The following is a 21,341-nucleotide window of genomic DNA, read 5'->3' as shown; positions in this document are numbered from 1 at the left end:
AGACTGTGAATAAATATGCATCTGGAAGCTGAGAAATCTTCCTGCAGAATGAGATTTTTTCCTCCACACAGCTTGCAAAAACTTGGCAGCTAGACATATATAATTATATGCAGTTACGATTTTTTGCTCTAGTTTTTATGCATTTCTTGAGACTATAAATCTATGTAAAAGTTTTGCATATAAAGTCAATGCACAGGTTCATGTGTGCTGCAGCAAACATTAACCGGTTGTGTGCAAGAAGAATTAAGTCGTGAGCCTATATTCACACATTTGGTGAAGCAGCAAAAAACATGAAGTAACATTTATTATGAGCAGAAACAGCAAATCATGGATTACTAGATTGCAAAACAATATGAGAACAGAACTTTTTGATTAGACCGCTGCTCTGAAGATGAAAGTGTGCCACAAATACAGCACACCAATGCACAACTAATACAATAGATTAGCAAATTTATGTAAAAATGCTAGCAATACAAAGCAGTGAAGCATTTGCGGAAACAATAAAAAACCATTTGTAAATAAATTTAGTTAGCATGGTAAAGATCAAAACACGACTTGCACAAATATATTCCACTTGTGACTCCGCTGCCAGTGCATTCAGCTTGCTCGTCGACAATGTATACAGACAACTGGTGCACATAGCCAGAGACATCAACGGAAAGCAAATAACTTAATTCCAAATTTAGATCTGTTAGATGGAATATACTGTCTGAAGTTGAGCCATCCTTCCCATGCCAGCAAGCTTTCATCTACAGATATAAATTTATCAGAGTGAAAAACAGGATAGAACCAGTCGCATGTCATGGCAAAATTTTTTTCTAACTTGAACATTTTATTGCCAGTAGGGTCTTCAAAATTGTCAATAAAGTGTAAGCTTGCTTCTAATTTTCTTTCAATTTTTAAATTGATTAAAAATCAGCGTAGATAATAAAGGAATGTCACAGTGGACCAGTAAGGCAGCATAGTAGGCTTTTTGAGAATACCTAAATGCAAAACTAAACAAACAACTCGCCAAATCTTTATCATCAACAGGCTCCGACGCATCACAATGTTTTTGAAGGCCATATTTATTTGTTTCGTTCAAAATAATATTTATAGTGACCGATGTTTAAAAAGCTTTGAATAATAAAAAACACCTACCTGTTTAAGAATTCAAACTTATACTCCTGCCAGACTGTTAGCAAAATGTAATTATCTTGGTTTTAAATCAGCTCCTCTTTGATATCCGTCATTATTAGCCGTTTCAACACCGGCCGTTTCAGTCTCACTTTCGCAATCCCATTCATTTTGTTGATTCTCTTTTTTACTTTCATCGGCTTCCTCACATTTTTTGGTCTAAAATTCCCTTCTTCACTTTCAAACCTGTTGTTATCTTCCTGTAAACAAATCTTTTTAATAGCGCTTCAAATATCGCATCCGTTCATGATGATCAGCTTTCCATAAAGACCGTTCAACTTCTAACAAAGTGTTCTTTTTGCACATGCGTAGAAGGGAGTAATTACAGCCTCAAAACAGTAGTATGATATCTTTTAAAACTCCTCAAAATATTAATGAAAAATGTTAGTGCCATTTTTAAAATAAATAAATGAATTTAAAAAATACCTATTGAAGACTCAGATCTGATGGCAATTACGGGTTTGGTGCGCTGAGACTGCGCTCTCAGCCCATAAGATTTACGGGAACGGTGTGGAAAAGGTTAACAATAATTTGGTTGAACGTCAGGTTCTGGTTATTATGTTTTACAAATTGGACTATGCCCTGTGAATAACTGCTTAATTTCAATTATGTACACAGCTCCTATTCACCCTTGCATGTTTATAGTTGTCGTGTTCTTGCATTCCTGTTACCTGTTTACCGGCGATATCACTTGTACAAACTATAGGTTAGCGTAGCGTCTGAGACAGGAACAGAAACTTGCAGTTAACACCCATGGTGACGAGCTCTAAACTTTACCTTACAATAATATCTAGAAGCCAAGTCCAAATCAAGGTCAGACAACTGACAATCGATTTCATGACTTGGTGATCGCTATTGAAATTTTGTTCACATTGCTTAAGTCATGCTCTTCTAATGCCTAAAGACTACACCGGAGAGGAATATAAAAGCTGTGATTGAATGTCAGGGCTAGAATACCAAATACACTTGTACTTGCTCAGTTTTTGTTTTTTCTGCAGCAATCAATGAACTTGCAAACAATTTGCTGTAAACGTATGTTGAAAACAGTTAATGTAAATCGGAAAAGGTTCTATTAAAAAAAAACTTGTTATTTCTATTTTGTTATGAATCATTGCAGAGTGCTGCCATAACATGTCCTGCATCCTCTTTGATGCTAGTCAAGTTATCTACAGAACTGGCAATTTAAGGTTCAAACAGCTTACATACATCTTTGGGATGTTTCTGGTCAGAAGAGAGTGGACACAAGAACTTAGTGAAGGTAAATCACGGTGTTTATAGACCAAAATATTGAGAAACGTAGAATGAGCTTTAGTGAAAAAAAAAAATTTTTTTAGAGGTATTTTACAATTATAGAGATAAAAAATCACTTCTAGTCTTAAAAATTCAATTATATTATTTTTGGCAAATACATTTAACACTTTTGCTATCACATCAATTTCTGACCAAACAAAATTAATTCAAACAAATTTTCAAAAAACTGATATACAGCTAGTATTTAAGTAATATCACAAAAATCAAAACCTACCGTTTCACTGTTAAATGCATCTTTTTCAAAAAAATTCTACAAAATAACTATGAAACTGTTTAGTGAGTCCCAATCTCACAAATGTTCTGACGCTTTCTTTGCGTTGAATGAACGCTGTGTGTTTCTTATTGCCATGACGATAATGATCTGGTTTTTCTGTTTTGATAATAAGTAGAAATGAAACTGTTAGGCTAAAAATTATTCTATTGGTTGCGGGTGATTGGCAACCAAATTGTTTTGGTAGAGACAGAGTTTGATTTGTCTAGCTAATGTGTGTGCTCCGTAATGAAAAGAAAAGTGAAACCCTCATGATAAGCCAATACATCGGCTTATGGTCTGTACTTATATTACCTCGGAAGCCGTGACATCGGCTTATGGTAGCGAAAGAGTTAATAATTTGCCCCATGCTATACCCTTTATAACTTTCAATGGCATTCATGTTGGTTAATAGATTGACTCGCGTATTAGTATTACTTACAATCTGTTTGTGATAAATCCAATTTTTGCTCAAAATCCCGTTCTGCTTGTCATAGCTATCTTTTGCAGTTATCCTTCATTTTTCGTGATACACAGGGACATTGGTTCTTTGTGAAAAGTGAAATCGCAAAATAAAAAGTAGTTTTTTTTACGTACTATATATACATGTACATGGCTCAAACTTTTTTTGTTAAAAAACTTGCATTTTTCTCTAAACATAATGTATTTGTTTCCTGTATGATAAATAAATTGAAGTTCTCTTGATTGACTGTTATGTCGTATTTCAATTTCAATCCCAGTATGGTAATTTAAAGAATGAACTTCAAGTGTATGGGCATAGTTTGGACTTTATCTGGTTGGAATATCTGTCCAGTAAATGCTCTTATAATGCATTCCTCTTATAACGGGAACTCCACCTAAAAATAATTTATGTAAAGCTTTTGTTTGATGCAACATAAATACTTTCACATGAAGTAAAGTGTCAAGTTGGTGCAAATTCTCAAATTCAATGACGAGAATTTTATAGCTGGCTTTAAAAATATAGTTTACATTCTTGCCGAACTGGAGCAATAAGAGTATGTATAGGGTTCGCTATTATAGATTTTAGTACATTGTTAACTCTTTTGCCACCGCAAGCCTATGCATCAGCTTATCAATAGGGTTTCACTTTTTTTATTAGGTAGCCACACATTAGCTAGACACATCAAATTATGCCTCCAATTAAAGAAATTTGTTTCCAAGCAGGTGCAACCAATATAATTCGTTTGCAGTTCAACCATTCTAACATTTCACAGTAATTTAAGTACAGACAGTAAGCCGGTGTATTGACGTTTCAATAGGGTTTCACTTTGCTTTTCATTACGAAACCTACACATTAGCTAGACTAATAAAGTCTGGTCTCGCACGAGACCACCTTGTTGCTAGTCAGGTGCATCCAATATACATTATTTTTGTTCAACTATTCAATTTCCAATCATTTTTTCAAAACGGCAAAACCAGATCGTTATCGCAAACAAAGCGTCAGAAAAATTGTGAGAGTGAGATTCACCAAACAATTCTAAGCTTACCTTGTAGAGAACATTCTTTTAAATAAGATGCATTTTACAGTAAAATAATATCTGTTTTCATTCTTGAGTTATTGCTTAAATACTAGCGTTATATCGCTTTTTTTCAAAAAACCGTTTGAATTAATTTGGGAAGGTTAATCATTCGGTCAGAATTTTATGCAGTAGCAAAAGAGTTAAACTAGTTTGCCATTAGAAGATGTCAGTTGTGTCAAAAAATAGAAAAAATGACTAGCCTTTCATAAACTCCCAAAAATTGGAAAGCTACCTATTGGTGCAAGCATTGGAGTATTGATATACCCAGATGAATGTTATGAGCTCTAGTCTCATCAAAAATATATATTTTTCCTAACTGTATCCCGACGATGGATAAATGAAAAGTCAGACAGACACCGCTTTCACCTTGTTAGTTAGCAACAACAAGTATCAATCAGTCTTTTGTTGCTTTTATTTACTTCACCTTCTTGTTTGTCTCCAAATTCATGTCTACTGCCAATTAACCAGAATGTTTTTAATTGTTTAATCGGTTGATATGAGCATTAAAGTGGAAATTTTACCTGAGCTAGTAATTATTTCAGTTTTCTTGAATAGTGTTACAAAAACGAACTGTAACAAACAGGCGAAGTGGCACTTGCATGCCAATGGCAGAGTAACTTTATTGTAAAAGCACATGCCATAATCGTGTAAACCAAGGCTGAAAATCTGTTCTACTAGAAACTTCTGAGCTATTTAAAGGACTTTAATAATGTCTATATAATCTCAGATTTTTTGAATTTTTTTAAAGTGCTCGAAAGGGCAACTTCATGTTTTTTTGTCCCAGCATTGAACCTTCTTCAAATAGATTACAATTTTTGGAGAAAAGCCGTCTGCACAGCAATTGAAGGCTCATGTTGTTCGTTGGAGCTTAGGACATATTATTTTAGTGTTAATTGTGTTTTAGTTGTATCATGCGTATTTTGGAAGAAAACATTAAACCTAGAAAGAGTAATTCAAAGTGGTCTAAAAACATGCGAGTTATAAAGCAAGCTGACTTATTTTTAATAATCCTAGCTTAGACAACTGAAAAAATTATTTCTGTAAGAAATGACATCTTGAAGCATATTTGTTAAAAAAATTATTTGCTTGCAAAATCTGTTGGTCTAAACTTTTCTTGATTTTGCTGGACTTGCTGGACGTACTATTTTAGTGTTAACCCTTTGGCAGAGAAACGACTAAAATGTCGTTTACCGGTTGCGTGAAGAAACAAAATTTATGTCGCTTTCGGTAGACGTTTATAAAACTGTCGCCTAGTAACGTTAAACAAAGGATATGAACACTAGTAAGTTTTAAATATCATCAACAATATATCGGTTGATGATTTACAATATGAAATGATTATCTGAGAGGCTTTGATTTGTGCTAAAAACTAAACAAATTGCCTCTCCTTGAAAAATAATAAAATTTGGAAAAAACAGTCAACATCAGCTCGACTTTCAAAACGGTAAAATAAAAGATTATTTGATCCTGCGATCATTAGTGACTTTTTGTTTGATCAGAATCAAAATAATTCAAATAATAGAAGTGATGTAAACTTTTTGGATTTTTAATAAACTTGGAAAATATAGGGAAAACGATCGTTGTGGTGTCAAATGCCTTCCAACGCTAAGTCGGTTAATATGCATCTGCAATGTGAGATTTCAAAATTTGATCACTGGCCATTTAAGAAGAACTAAATAGTTTTAGTGTAATCAGTATTAATAATACAGATAAAATCCACATTGATCGAAAAGTGTGCGTGAGGATCTTGTCTGTTTATATTTGCCTCCAGTGTCACCTGCCTACAATGAATGATTTTAGTTTACATAAAACCTGTTGTTATTCAATAAAAGCACTGATTCAACTTATGCTACTTCTATTTCAGCTCATCAAAAATTGGTAAACTTGCAATGAATCTATGTACTTATTTTATATATTTAGCTCTTCATCTTAAGCTTTCTTAAATTGCAATTGAGGTCCGTAAAAGTCGACGATAATTTTTTGCGATAGATGTAAGAAATAGAGTAGTAGTCATACCACAAGTTCATGATTTTTGAACAATTTATTACTTCATTCTTTAATAAGTTGAAAATGCTAAGACGGATTAAAAAAATTATTGATCTTGTTGGAAGAGAGGAAATTTGAATTGCCATTTGATGTTATAAAAAATTGCTAAAACATTTGATGACCAGGATTCACAAGAGCACTTTTAATTGTATCATAGTTTGGAAAACATAATATTATTACAGGAGCAGACAACTCAAGAATTTAAGTGAGCAAGAGTGTTGCCTAAAACGGTTAATACAAATGGTTGTTTAGTTATAACTAAAAGGCCAGTGTGCCTGGTAGTGGTAGCATCATTACCATATCAATCTATATAGAACAACGTAATACACTTTTTATTAGAATACAACATATTTTGTTATACAAATCGCTATTCTCATAAATGTAATGGCTTTTGTTAAAGACCTAACTTTTACCAATGAATGTGTGTGCCCTCAGGTTAGAATGTCCCCTATTTTTGAACCACACCGCCTATGAGATTTTTATAAACATATCAATCAACAGAACTTATTACATATAATGATGCAAAGAAAAAGCTAAAAGTGTGTTGCAGTGTGAGCTCGGTCGTGTTCTCAGCCTATTCCGCTAATAACATAGGAAGCAATCAGTAATCCATTTTCAAAAGTCTATTGATTGCCCATTTCTGAAACCTTGGTAACTTTAAAGGTCTGACACGGCTGGTTAAGTAACCAGCCGTGTCAGACCTTTAAAGTTACCAAGGTATTTTTACTACACTTGTAGTAAAAAATGAAATTGCGAGAACAAAAATATGTGCTCCCAAAAAACGGAAAATCCCAGGTCGGTGAGGGTTGTTAACATGTTTTCTATTGGTTCAATGCAGGCAGATGATTCTTTTCTTTCAAATAGGTACACGTATGACAGGCTAATTAATCAGCTACTCAATAAAAATGTGTTTTGTACAAACATATTTGTAAGAGCCATAGAACATTGATCTTGGCTATACGCGTATGTTGTGCCGAGCTGCACTGCCTGTTGTATGTAAATGTTGTTTCAGCCTGTTGCAAGTAAATATTGTTTCTTTTTTAGATCAGCTGTCTCAATGAAGTTCTGCTTGGCTTTTAAATTGGCATCCCACTGTGTGGTCGTGTTTCAGTCAGTGTTTTTCACCTCCGTGTTTCAGGTCGCAAGCAGAATTTCGCGATAGTAAAAGTACTTAGATGATACACCCTAAGATGCATTCAAAACAGTATTGTACGATAGCTTAGTGCTATAGACTACAACCCTATTCTGGTGTTTCAAACTATTGCCAGTTAGGAGTGTGGTAAGTAGCAGCTAAAGCTAAATGTCTTTATTATATAAAATACCTAAATACTGGCAAGGCAGAAGCGCATGGAAAACATGTAACTATAGAAACTGTTCATAGCAAGATATCCCTTTTGCTGCCATATGCGCATTTATGCAAAGTGTATGGCCAACTGTCATATGCACACTATAGCAAATTTTCAAGCAGTCGCATAGTAACTTAATTTTATTACTTGTTGATAACATAAGCAACGACCTTTAGTACTTTTATAGTATTGACAGTGATGTCTAAATATTTTTCTATGAAAGTTGCATAAATTCGCAAGTCTGTTTTAAGTCTTTGTTTGGAAAATTTCAACTCGGAAACGCTCATCTTTTTTTCAACATTTGAACTATTTAGCGTTATTATGGCCTTCGCAAGTTCCTCGCGACTTAAAAAACAAAGAGTTACATATGTTGATGAAATTGCAGCCAATTCAAAATCTGGCTTAGTAATTAGAAAGATAATGAAAGACGCAGCACTAACTCTGACGGTAATCTGCTAAGTTCTGACGGAAATAATAGTTTTGTAAGTGTAAGTAAAATTGGAGATGATCATTTTAGTTTCATTGCGATCACAGCTTTACATAGGTTTAGTAATGCACAAAGCATAAACATGTCGATTTGGTGCATAGCTCTGGTAACACGTTTGCAAAATAAAATGTTACAAAAATGTTTTAGAGTTTGAAGTTTAAAAAACCCGTGAACATACCATGAAGTAAAATCACGATCTTTCAGTAAAATGACTGACAGTAAGCCGATGCTTAATTGGTACATGGATGGCAGCAATAGGCATATCTAAACACACCAACTTTAGAGTGTTAAAGGCCAACTGAATAATAAGGGATTTTTATACAATTAAATAGTCAATCTGTGCATGAAAAAACATTGACTGTTAGACAGTTAATAATTTTATTCAGCTCAAGAGTTGGACTAAACTTGGTTTGTACTAAAAATACCATGGCAGTCTAGAGTGCGGTAAAATATTGTCAGTTGCAATAATTAAACATTCAATTATTGCAAACTATTGCAAGAAGGTCAATTAGCACAATTGTTATTGTGTCAGTCTAACGCGTTGAATCATGCAAGTTTAAATCCTATGTGACACAATTTTTTTTTCTGATTTCCAACTGTGGCTTTAGATGGACATATACTGTTCTCATAATAGTACAGGCTGAATGTGTACAATGTTGTTGATTTTTGTGCGTTTTGCTTAGAAGGGAAAGGAACAGTACCGCTGTAATTGTTGGTTTGTAAAATAGAGCTTTTCTTAATCCAACTATTTATTACATATTATATTTCAATGATACCATTCTTAACTAAGATTTGAACAAAGAAGCATTAGCTTGAAATAAATCACTGATGATAATCATTGTTTTTAATTTTACTGAGCGAAATGATTTGTGTTAACCACAACATTAAAACAAACTTTTTCAAAGAAAAGCTTATTGATTAAAGTTTTATTGTTAGGTGTAACATCAGCATACTTAGAATTGCAATATCTTTAGGAGAAATGTAATTATGCAGTTTCAGTAGGAAGACATCTTCTGTGCCACACCTACATGTAGTAGTGCTGCCAAAGTAACCCGCTGCAAGAGCTTCCTTTTAAAGTTCAGGTCCATTTCCTAAGTATTTTGAAACAACGTGATGGAACACACTTTTTAGTAATTAATGTTAGAAAACCTCCTTGATATTTTGGGAAAGTCTGTAAAATGGGTAGGGTTCAAAATTCTCCTAATTTTCAACTATTCAACTTACTAAATGGTTTCATTGCAGGAAGAGCAGCAACTCTACCCGTTGAAGCATATTGGTCTAGAATGCCTGACCTTCAAACGACAGGTTGTTGTTCAATTTCCAAAAAGGTCTCCAGTGACAGGAAAGACATCCAAGCTTGAAGTTCTTTCTGCAACTGGGCGTGTCTGCAATCAGCAAAGTTCCCTTGCCAATTACTTTAGAGATGTCTTGCTAGAATATTATTGTAAAAAATTGTGCCTAGCCGTTGGTTACACTAACCATAACATATTGCACTATACTCAACATGCAAGGGACTGCTCACACAAATCGCAGGACAATTATTGTAGCAGCAGTGTTTTGAAGCTCTAAAACTTTATTTGACAGAAATAAATCAGATAATCCATTTTTGTTGACAAAAGGTTTGATGCTATGCTTTGTAAATCATTCAATTTTCAATATTTTGGTATTGCAACAACTGTTCGGGCTGCTTTTGATGGTTGATTCCATTTTCACAAAAGACCTTTAGGTTCATACAAACTCATTGTTTGTAATAATATTGTCTTTGTCATTGTTGCACTCAATTAAACTATTTGTTTGACACGCCTATATTAAGCTTATAACATCTCTAAACTCTACTCCCTAAAGGGGCCGCTTATGAATTCATTTTTTTCTTTTGACTAAGAATGATATTTTGAAATGAAAGTGTTGACCAATGTTGATAAATGCGAGATGAATATCTATGTAATCTTCACAGTGTGTTCAAAGTTACTCCTTGGTTTCATCGAAGGCTCCTATCGCAAATTTTTTTATAATTCAAAGGCCACCACATGCTATCTTTTCCAGTTTTGTCTGCTAGTAGCAATGATTGGATTTGATGAACATGTTTTAGTAACGAAAGTGGTCACAGTTCATGTTTGAAATTTATGTTTTGAACATTTTAGCTCTGTGAATGTAACGGGCATATTTGCAGCATGCTTGAATATATGCAATGCTTTAATATATGATCACAAAGTATATTTGTTTCTATGTGAAAACTATGATGATCTCGATACCAATCCGATCATTATTGCAACTTGTTTAAAACTAACAAAATGCTAGTTCTTGTGTTGCTTAACACGAACAAGCTATAAAGGGTGAAACAAAATTTTCATGTCGATAAACAATATGACAAACATTTGATCAAAGCACAAAAATATTTGCCAATAAGTCTTTTTTTTGGCATTAGTTGACCAAAGTCCTGAAAACCGAATTAGTTGGCTTTTGCAACCTATTATTAAAACATTTTATCTAATAATCAAGGTTCATTGCAACTAAAATCCTTAAAATTAAATATTATATGGAATTTAGCTAAATTCATATAAAAAGAAGTAATGTAGACCTTGACACTAAGACTATCTAATGCTAGACATAAAAAACCTAATAGGAGTCCATGAAATTAAAGAGAAGATAATTGCTTGTGCAAAAGAGAAAACAACTCCAAATTTTGTATAAAAAAATTCAATTTATGCGCTAATGGGAGGCCCTCCAATTCATACTACAGAGCCTCCCAACCTGCAAAATTTTCCAAAATGTTGCATTCTCCGGCAAAATTTTTGCAAAATGCAAAATAGATACGTATGCGATCAGCATGACGAGTAGAGTTGTTTTAGCATGTTTTTAGCGAAGCCTCCTATCAGAAGCCTCCTATTATCCAAAAGCCCTATATCGTGGATATATTTTCCAAAGTGGCCTCCTATTCACTACAATTTGACTATATATATATATATATATATATATATATATATATATATATAGCAGCAGTTTTTGTCTTTAATTTCTTTAGGTAACATAATACTAAGCATTATAGTGTTTCTTAAACAACTTCCAAAAGCTTCCGACTATATTTTACCCTTCTGTCATTCTAAAGCAGTCTGTACTTTCCCAGAATGCATTTTGTTTTTTATATAGCTCTCCTCTTCAACACTCTCTATTTTCTCCAATTTGCCTTTTGTTTACACTATTGTGAACCTTTTCACACTATACTATTTGCCTATATTAAAATCTTGGTTTTGCTTTCTCTTGTTAATTTATTTTTATCAATGCAATAATTGTTGTCTTTTAAATAATCACTGACAATAAAGCATTTTTTCCCTTTTATCACTCTACTTTCACCCAGCTCAAGTTTTATATTTTTTGATTTTTTTCTGTTTTGCTCACAAAAGATTTAACGAAGATTAAGAGTTTAACCAGTAGTCTGTAGAACAGAAAAAGACTATTTTGGTGTGTACCTCCGCCATACACCTAACCTCATTGCAACTTCTTTGGAATGAGGTTAGGTTTAGGTTAGGTTTGCCCAAATTTACAATTTTTTAAAGCTTCTATAAGTTAAAATGACCTACATTTTAAAACCCACACACTCTGGGACCCAGAGCAGCTTTTTAAAATCCTTATTTGAGAGTTAATAGGCTAAAATAAGCTGATGAGGAGAAGGCACCTTCTTAGGAATGTTTCAATTTTTTTCAGGAACAGAAAGGAATATAAGCTCATCCATGAATGATGAAACTTGGAATCAACCTGCTCAAGTACTTCGAGTGATCTGGAGAAATCCATTTTCATTGATAACACATCCTTGGACCTTTTTTACTATACATGAAAGATTTGCTCCTGCAGAAATTGTACTTGACAGTCGTGTCCATCTTTTGTCAATCACTTCTAAGAAAGCGACATTTACCCAAGTTGACTGTGATATACCAAATGTGAGGTCACATCCTTTTACTTGGTTGGTTCAAACAAAACAAACAACCCATCTGATTGTTCTACCGATCCAAGTGTTCTATGATCTGGTTAAAAACATTGATGTGAATGATCGGAAGGTTGTTTGGATGTTTCATACAGCCAGATGTGGTTCAACTGCTTGGGCTCAGGTTTTCAACCAACTCCCAGGATGGACTGTGTTTTCAGAACCACAAGTGATGTTTTACAGTGTTTTGTATGGTGATCATGGATACTGCAGCGCTGAAAGTTTTTCCAAATCTGTGACTTACAGAAAAATGCTAGAAGCTACAGTAAAAATGTACTTACGACAAACGCCAGAAAAAAGCTCAGTATTTTGGAAAGGAAAGCACATGGATGAGCACTCAATTAAGATTATTGCCAAATACTTTCCTCATCATAAAATTTTCTTTGCTTACAGAGATGCTCGTCCTTCTATAAGTTCTTTTGATCGTGTGTTCGGAAACACTGCACTAGCACAAGAGTACGTAAAAACTCTTATGCACGATCCATTTGACGATGACTGGTGGTTCCAGCCTTCTAACTCCAGAGCTTTCACAAATGGATATGATCATCAATTTTGCAAAAAGGTCATCGCTAAAGTAAGACCAAGACGGCTAGTAGAATGGGGATGCTTTTGGTGGGCTGCTAAAATCACAACTGTTCTACAGTCTTTGGATGATGGAATAGTAGTCAAACCAATTAAATATGAAAACCTAGTTAGTGACCGACGAGGAACAGTTACTAAAGTTTTTGACTATCTAGATATTCCTGGAGATTTGGTGGACATTGCCTGTGAAACGTTAAATTATGATAGTCAGGCTGGAGTTACTAATGTGAGCTGGAAAAGTCGGGCTAGAGAAGATCCAGGCATTTGGACTAGAGATTCAGAATCAGTAGAGAGGTGTAACATGATTTTGAGAGAATTTCACCTCCCAGAAATCCAAAGTCACTTTCAATTCTCTGATACTTTCTAATCTATGAGCAGCTGACTTCTGACTTGTGACGTGTTTCTCACTGAATAAAACATTTTTTGAGTTAACTTAGATGAAGTTTTCTATGAATGCAATAATTTCAGCTTCCCTTCTGACTTGTGACTTATTAGTCACTGAATTGAAGGCTATTAAATTTTGATTAAATGAAGTTCTTTATGAGTTTTAATCAATTTTAACAACTTATTCTGTCATTTTATATAATTATAATAGGATTTTAACCTCTCTGTTAGAATTTTAGTTAGATACGCAGATACGTTAGATACCTAATGACGCATACCCATGTTAAGGTATACATGTTTAGTCAGGTAGACATATATAATATTGATTTCTAAACTCTAGTGATGTCATAGTTTAGAACTAGCTGACTTTTTATCTACTGGGTTTATTACTACTTACGTGAAGAAAAAGTTACACCTGAAAAGTAAATCTGTTAAAGCTGTTAGTCCATCCCTTTTCAACTTGGTAAACCTTTTGCAGTAGTTATGTTGTTTATGCTGCTTGTAATAATTGCCTAATGGCTATCTTTGTGAATAAACTTGTTTAAGTTTGTTTCTATAATACATGTACACAATATATGAAAGTAAACAGACTTGATACAGCATTTATAGAGTTGTTGGCTGTTGCATGTTAACCAATAGGTTTACTATGTTATATGTTTATGTTATATGTTATGTTTACTATGTTACTTGGTGTCATGCAAGTGCCAAGTATTACTGGTACTTTGCCAACAAACATTATGCTTTTTAGCTAAAGCTTTATACAAGCTAATATTATATAGTACTGTAGCTATTAATAATGCTTATAGCTTTTTACAAAGCTTTTCTATGACCAAACATATAAATACTTGGGTTTTCTGTTATCAAGTCAGTTGTCTCTGGAGTGTGCAATAAACCATGTCTCTAATTTAATACTCTATTTAATTGCTTCTGTGCAGAAACATAACAGAAGCTAATTGGCAACAAGGATTTCTCTTTTGAACAGTTACAAAGAGTTTGTTCAGATTTTATCATTGATAAAATCGATACAAAGAGTTCTAGTTTATTACAAGAGTAACTGTTCAAAATTGCACCACTACAATGGCAGAAGTAGCAGACCTGATCAAGCTAATGCAGAAGCAGCAGGAGGACCAGAGACAGCAGCAAGAGGAGCAGAGAAAGCAGCAAGAAGAGCATAGACAACAGCAGCATGAGGAGTTCAAGCAGCAACAAGAGGAATACAGACGTCAGCAAGATGAAAGAATGGAGGAGAATAAAAAACTGATGGAGCTACTACTACAAAACCTACAACGGAAACAAGAAACAGCTGCAACCGCTGTTCCACCCTTCCCAGGTTTTGACCCAACAGCAGAGCTACTAACAGATTACATAGACAGATTCAACACATTCATTGCAGCAAATTCTATTCATCAAGACAAGATTGCTGGCACTTTTCTCACCAACCAACAGCCTACACTCTACAAGCAGCTTAGTAATATGGCAGCTCAGCTTTCAACACCCAAGCAGATCAACGACCTCAACATGGATGAAATACTGGAATATCTCAAAGACCAGTATGACCCTAAGTGCTTCATTGTTAGAGAGCGTTACAAGTATTGGAGTGACATGCAGAGGAAACCTGGAGAAACTATTCAAGAGTTAGCTGCCAGAATTCGTCAAGATGCAACTACATGTGCCTTCATAGACATTACAGATCCATTAGATGAGGCTTTCAGAACAAGATTTATCTGCTCTGTAAACAATGAAGCAGTTCTCAAATCTCTCTTCAAGGTCAAGGACAATGAACTCAACTTCAACAAAGCTATACAGGTAGCACAGGAAACAGAAGAAGCAGCTAAAGTTGCCAAAGAGACAGTTTATGGAAACTCGTCTAAAGTCAACAAGGTTGCTCAACAGAAATCAAGATACAAACCAATCCAGAAAAACAACTCTACACCTGACAAGCAGAAGGAAGGAAAGCTATGCTACAGATGTGACCGAACTAACCATACAGCGGATGACTGCAGATTCAAAGCAGCCACCTGCAACTTTTGTTCTAAACAAGGTCACATAGAAAGAGCATGCAAGAAAAAGAAATCATCTGCAGCAGAAAAACCAGTAAAGATGATAGAATGCACATCAACCAAGATGGTGAAACTTGCTGAAAACATCAAACTGGAGGGATACAACTTCACACTTGAACTGGACACTGGAGCATGTGACAACTTCATCTGTAAATCAATATGGGAGAAGCTAGGAAAGCCAAACCTAAAACCTACTACAGTTAACTACAAATCAGCCTCAGGACATCTCATAGAGACGCTTGGCAGATGTGAGCTAACTGCCCAATTGGATGCACAGAAAGAAGTCAGACTACCATTTGTGATTAGTGCTGTACAAGATCTCAACCTACTAAGAAGAACTGCTATACAGCAACTAGGCATCTCTATTGATGACAAGCTACAACAGAACCTTGTATCAACAATCACAGAGAACCAGCCAGATGGGAGGTTACAAATCAAGTGTAAGGAGATGTGCAAAGAATTTCCAGAAATATTCAAAGACGAGCTAGGATGTCTCAAGAACTTTGAACTAGAGATAAACTTCAAACCTTCAACAAAGCCAGTCTTCTGCCGACCCAGACCAGTTCCTATTGCCTTGACAGAAGAGCTCAACCAAGCATACGAAGCAGGTGTAGCTAAAGGCATATGGGAACCAACTCAATTCAACCAGTATGGAACACCAGTTGTACCTGTACGCAAATCTACAACAGGTCAAGCTGCAGGGAAGATCAGAGTATGTGGAGACTACTCCAAGACTATCAATAATCAGCTAGAAACACATAGGAAACCTATTCCACTACCAGAAGATCTAATCAGAAAACTAGGTGGAGGCTATTGCTACACAAAGATTGATTTAGCAGATGCCTACAATCAAATATTGTTGGCACCAGAAAGTCAACGACGACTAGCACTATCAACACACCGAGGAGTACTACTACAGAAGAGGTTACCCTTTGGCATAAGCTCAGCACCAGGGTATTTTCAAGAAATCATGGAGCAACTGACACAAGACCTCCCAGGAGTAGCAGTATACCTAGATGATATACTAGTGAGTGGAGCCAATGCAGAGAGCCATCTACAAAACTTACGTCGACTCCTTCAAAGATTAGAAGAAAGAGGGCTCAGATGTAGAAAAGACAAGTGCTGTTTTGCTCAACCTACAGTAGAGTATCTGGGACACAAACTCACTTCAAAGGGAATCACTAAAGGAAAGAAGGCAGATGCAGTACAACAGATGCCAGTCCCAACAGACTTAACTCAGCTAAGATCTTTCTTAGGAGCTACACAATTCTACAGCAAGTTCATACCCAATCTGTCACAACTCACAGGACCATTGCATAAACTGACACGCAAAGGAGAGACCTGGAAGTGGGGCACTGAACAAGAAAAGAGCTTCAACAAACTGAAAGATATGCTATCAACTGATAGTGTCTTAGCACACTTCAACGCAGATCTTGACATTGGAATCTCATGTGATGCTTCAGAAACTGGACTGGGAGCTGTACTATTTCATCGTTATCCTGATGGAAGTGAGAGACCAATAGCCAATGTTTCAAAAACACTGACCAGCACGCAGAGGAAATATGGACAAATACAAAAAGAAGCTCTCTCAATCATATTTGCTCTAAAGAAGTATCACCAGTACCTGTATGGTCGACGGTTTATCTTGGTAACTGACCACAGACACCTCCTCACAGACCTCTTCTCACACTTCTAGGACCTACCAAAGGAGTTCCAGCTCTAGCAGCCAACAGACTAGCAAGATGGGCACTGGTACTAAATCAGTATGACTACACCATAGAATACAGATCTACCCAGCATCATCAAAATGCAGATGTCCTCTCAAGACTGCCAGTTGGACCTGATAAAGAGTTTGATGCAAGAGAAGATGAGGATGATGTTGATACAGTATGCACTATTCACACTATTGGACAACAGCTCAACTCTACAGACTACAATGTTCTAGCAAAGGAGACAAAGAAAGACACAACACTAGCCACAGTAATGCGCTACACAGCAGAAGGATGGCCTGGTAACAAAGAGATGAAGGAGACTCAGCTGTCACTCTTCCACAAGATCTCAGATTCACTTTCTATCACTGAAGGTTGTCTTCTATATGGCAACAGAGTAGTCATTCCTGTCAAGTTACAACAGGAAGTATTAAAGATCCTTCACCTTGGACACTTTGGAATGGAAAGAATGAAGAAGCTAGCTCGAACTGCTGTCTATTGGCCTCGCATTGACTCTGATATAGAGGAGACAAGCCGACAGTGCACTGCCTGTGCTGAACACCAGAAGCTTCTACAGAAGTATCCTATACATCCCTGGATGCTACCTGAGAAGCCATGGAGTCGTCTTCACTTAGACCATGCAGTGAACTTCATGGGCAGCCAATGGCTAGTGATGATAGATGCCTACTCAAAGTATCCATGCATACACAGGACGTCATCTACTTCTACCAGAGCTACCACAGACATCTTAGAGGAGATATTCGCACACTTTGGATACCCTCACACCATAGTCACTGACAATGCTACCAGCTTCACCTCAGGAGAGTTTCAGCAGTGGTGTCAAGAGAGAAGCATTGTTCACCTCACTGGAGCACCCTACCATCCAGCTACAAATGGCGCAGCTGAAAGACTAGTACAATCCTTCAAACAAGCCATGAAGAAATCGTCACTCTCACCTAAATCTGCACTACAACAGTTCCTGATGCACTATAGAAGGACACCACTTCCTACGGGATACTCTCCCAGTCAGCTGCTGAATGGAAGACAGATGAGATGCAAGATTGACACCCTATTGCCATCACCCGCACACATAGCACAGTTTCATCAATCCAGAGAAGTCAACCGATCGGCAGAAAAGACAGTTAGCAAGATACACAGCTACAATCTTGGAGCACCATGCTATGCCTTGTATCATGGACCTAGACGCAACAGACAACCTAGATGGGTTCCAGCCATTGTTACTAAGAGATATGGAACTCGTAGTCTCAATGTCAAAGTGGTACCAAAGGGACCTACTTGGAGAAGACATGTTGAACAACTCAGACCAAGATACTCAACAGAAGAAGATCAAGACCCTGGAGATAAACCTGATATAACAGAGGAGACAAAACTGCAACTACCAGCCTCTACAACTGTAACAGAGCAACCTCCGTCTAGAAGAAGACCACGCAACCCTCGTCTACCTGATGGAGATGAGTATAGCAGAGACAAACCCCGAAGGTCTAAGAGAACCAGAAAGAACCTTTAGCTTAGTGAGGAGGTGTCATGCAAGTGCCAAGTATTATTGGTACTTTGCCAACAAACATTATGCTTTTTAGCTAAAGCTTTATACAAGCTAATATTATATAGTACTGTAGCTATTAATAATGCTTGTAGCTTTTTACAAAGCTTTTCTATGACCAAACATATAAATACTTGGGTTTTCTGTTATCAAGTCAGTTGTCTCTGGAGTGTGCAATAAACCATTTCTCTAATTTAATACTCTATTTAATTGCTTCTGTGCAGAAACATAACACTTGGAATTTGTTTCATGTACATTTATATGATCTTTAGTTTAAATACCGTTGTTTACTCTAATTTATGATTACAGAGAAAAATGACACGATTGTTTTTCCTATGAAACTCACAATCTGGGAATTGATGGCAAATAACCTAATTTTTATATCAGTACCCAATGACTACAACGAAAAAGGAAAAGATGGAAAATACCTTCTCCTCAAAGAGGAGATTAAAAAGGGCTGGCATAAAATTTATAGTCTCATCTAGTCGAAACTTATATGAGTTTTATTAGTGTCATGTCCATGTACCAACTTATTAATAGACGATTGAAACATCAGTCATATCTAAGTAGGAATTGTCTGCTTAAAAGTAAAATAACTCCAGATAGATAATTTCTTGCTTAGTTAATTATTAGATAACAGTTCTGGAAGAAAATATGAGGACCTATTTTGCCAAGAAAACCATGAAATTCTATGACCTATGATGTAAACAATACAGACCAAATGACCAATACAGACCAAACAATGCTAACTGGACAGGAAACCCACAGACCACTATATCTCACCATAATATATACATTTATTTATATACTTATTTACATTTAACACAACACATCAAAATGTTGAATAAACATCGGAAGGAGAGACATGAGAACAGAACAGCCATCCAATCCTATAAAGAGCCTATACAAAGTAGAAGAAAGCCTCCATACGTAGATCCGTGAGCTGCAACAAAAATATTAAGTATGTCACATAAACAATAATTGATCTTACATTTTAATCTTTGTATTTTATGTTTTCTATTTTCTGTTAGTTTTAAATTTAATGGTTTCTACTAATTTTATTTTATTGTACACTGGCAATATTAAAGCGGTCCGAAGAAACTATCAAACTTATGAAAAACAGATATTTTAACTATGTCTCCATGGGATTCCATTTAATCATGGAATTTCCCAAGGAGCTGGCTTCTAGCAGCAAGGAGAGCCTTTGAAAAATAAGCTTTAATAGTTTTTCATAGCTAAAAGAAATTTTTAGAGAGGGAGGGAAGAGGGAAGCAGAGGGAGAAGTAGGAAGAGGGAGGGTGAGGGAGGGAGGGAGAGGGTTATAATAGCAGTAACAGTAACAGGGTTGTAATAGTTCACTATTACAACCCTGTTACTACTATTTATTGAGAGAGAGAGAGAGAGGGAGAGTGAAAGTGGTTTACAGTTGAGAGAGGGAAAAAGAGAAAAAGGGAAAGAGGAAAAGAAGCAGAAAGGAAAAGAGGGAGAAAGGAAAAGAGGGAGTAAGGAAAAGAGGGAGAAAGGAAAAAGAGGGAGAAAGGAAAAGAGGGAAAGAGAGAGAGGGAGAGAAGGAGAGAGGGAGAAAGGAAAAGAGGGAAAGAGGGAGAAGGGAGAGAGGGAGAGATGGAAAGAGGGAGGGAGAGAGAGAGGAAAAAAGGGAGAGTGGGAAAGAGAGCAGGCTATGGAGGCCAGATGGGTAGAATTGTATAACTCTTTTTCTGCTATTTCTACCACAAAGAGACAAGGCCATTTGATCGAGTACTACTACTGTATACTGATTCTTTTCTGTCTGAAGACAGTTTTTAATTGGTATCATTTTGATGAAATAAATATATATTATACAGCAAACTATTTGAGTGATCTTTCTCCCTTTGTTTTATGCCCAAGTGTGGTTTGTTATTGCTAAATATACATTATATCAAAGCCTTAGATAGGCCAACCTTTTGTTGATACTACAACAGTATTCGAGATTGCATACAAAATTTGAAATTGAAGCCTGATAGAGGATATATACCATAAATAGAAAAGTGGCTAACACTCGTACTACAGAAGAACAAACATTGGTGCCCAAGCAAGGCAAGATAACTACTGAACTGAGAGGTCGGTATACAAAAATTCAGGAGAAGACAACTTGTGACAGAATTACAAGTAGAGTATTTAACATCTTACACACAAATTTGCAGGATTAAACTTGACAGTTAATAACATTGAGAACATTTTCTTTGCCTGGCAGGAAGAGACACTTTGCCAATTCAAAAAATTTATTTATTACGTGAGAAAATCAGTCAGGAGTGCTATCTTACACAACATTATATAGAACCACACAAAAACGCGATTGCTTTTTATAAATTACATTTTATTAAATTTTAAACATTAATTTACATTTTAGATAATTTTTTACACAATTTACATATACATTATAAATATATTAATTTAAATTTTATTTTATTTATTTTGCTCACGTGACAAACAAGTAAGGTAAATTTTAGATGGACTTCTTGTTGCTGTAACAACTGATTAAGGTCAGTTTTCTTCAATATCCTATTTTGTAATTTAATCAAGTGAACATGATAATAGTCTGTTATCACTCTGTTTTGCTACGCTCAAGCCAAAAGACATTATTTACATGTACATTATATATTCCTATAGAAATGATGTCACGATATAGAGTTATCTTCCTATCCCGGCTACCTATATACTGTACATATATCATTCACTAAATCTAAAGTTGTCTTCTCCTGTTTATCAAAAAAGTCAAATAACTCACCTATCTTGGTGTAGTAATAAAGGAAATAGTTTAATCGTCATACTGCAAGGTGTAGCAGACGTTTTTTCATGCAAGTGTTCGTCATGGTTTTAATGTTCTACCAGGGGTAAGCAGAACAGGGCTGTATTGTCAAACAAAAAAG

General features: G+C 35.6%; 1 protein-coding gene across 1 annotated transcript in view; it reads left to right on the top strand.

The window, feature by feature from the left end:
- Nucleotides 1-13,651, top strand: part of LOC137398643 (uncharacterized) — a 43,404-nt gene extending 29,753 nt beyond the window's left edge. The window contains exon 2 of the mRNA XM_068084820.1: nucleotides 11,860-13,651. Within this exon, the coding sequence (XP_067940921.1) occupies nucleotides 11,860-13,085 (1,226 nt within the window). The 3' untranslated portion in view covers nucleotides 13,086-13,651. The remainder of the gene's footprint in view (nucleotides 1-11,859) is intronic.
- Nucleotides 13,652-21,341: the final 7,690 nt, after the last annotated feature.

Source organism: Watersipora subatra, chromosome 6, assembly GCF_963576615.1.
Source record: "Watersipora subatra chromosome 6, tzWatSuba1.1, whole genome shotgun sequence".
NCBI lineage: Eukaryota > Metazoa > Bryozoa > Gymnolaemata > Cheilostomatida > Watersiporidae > Watersipora > Watersipora subatra.
Note: the sequence above shows the minus strand (reverse complement) of the source record. Positions and strands in the feature narration are given on the sequence as shown.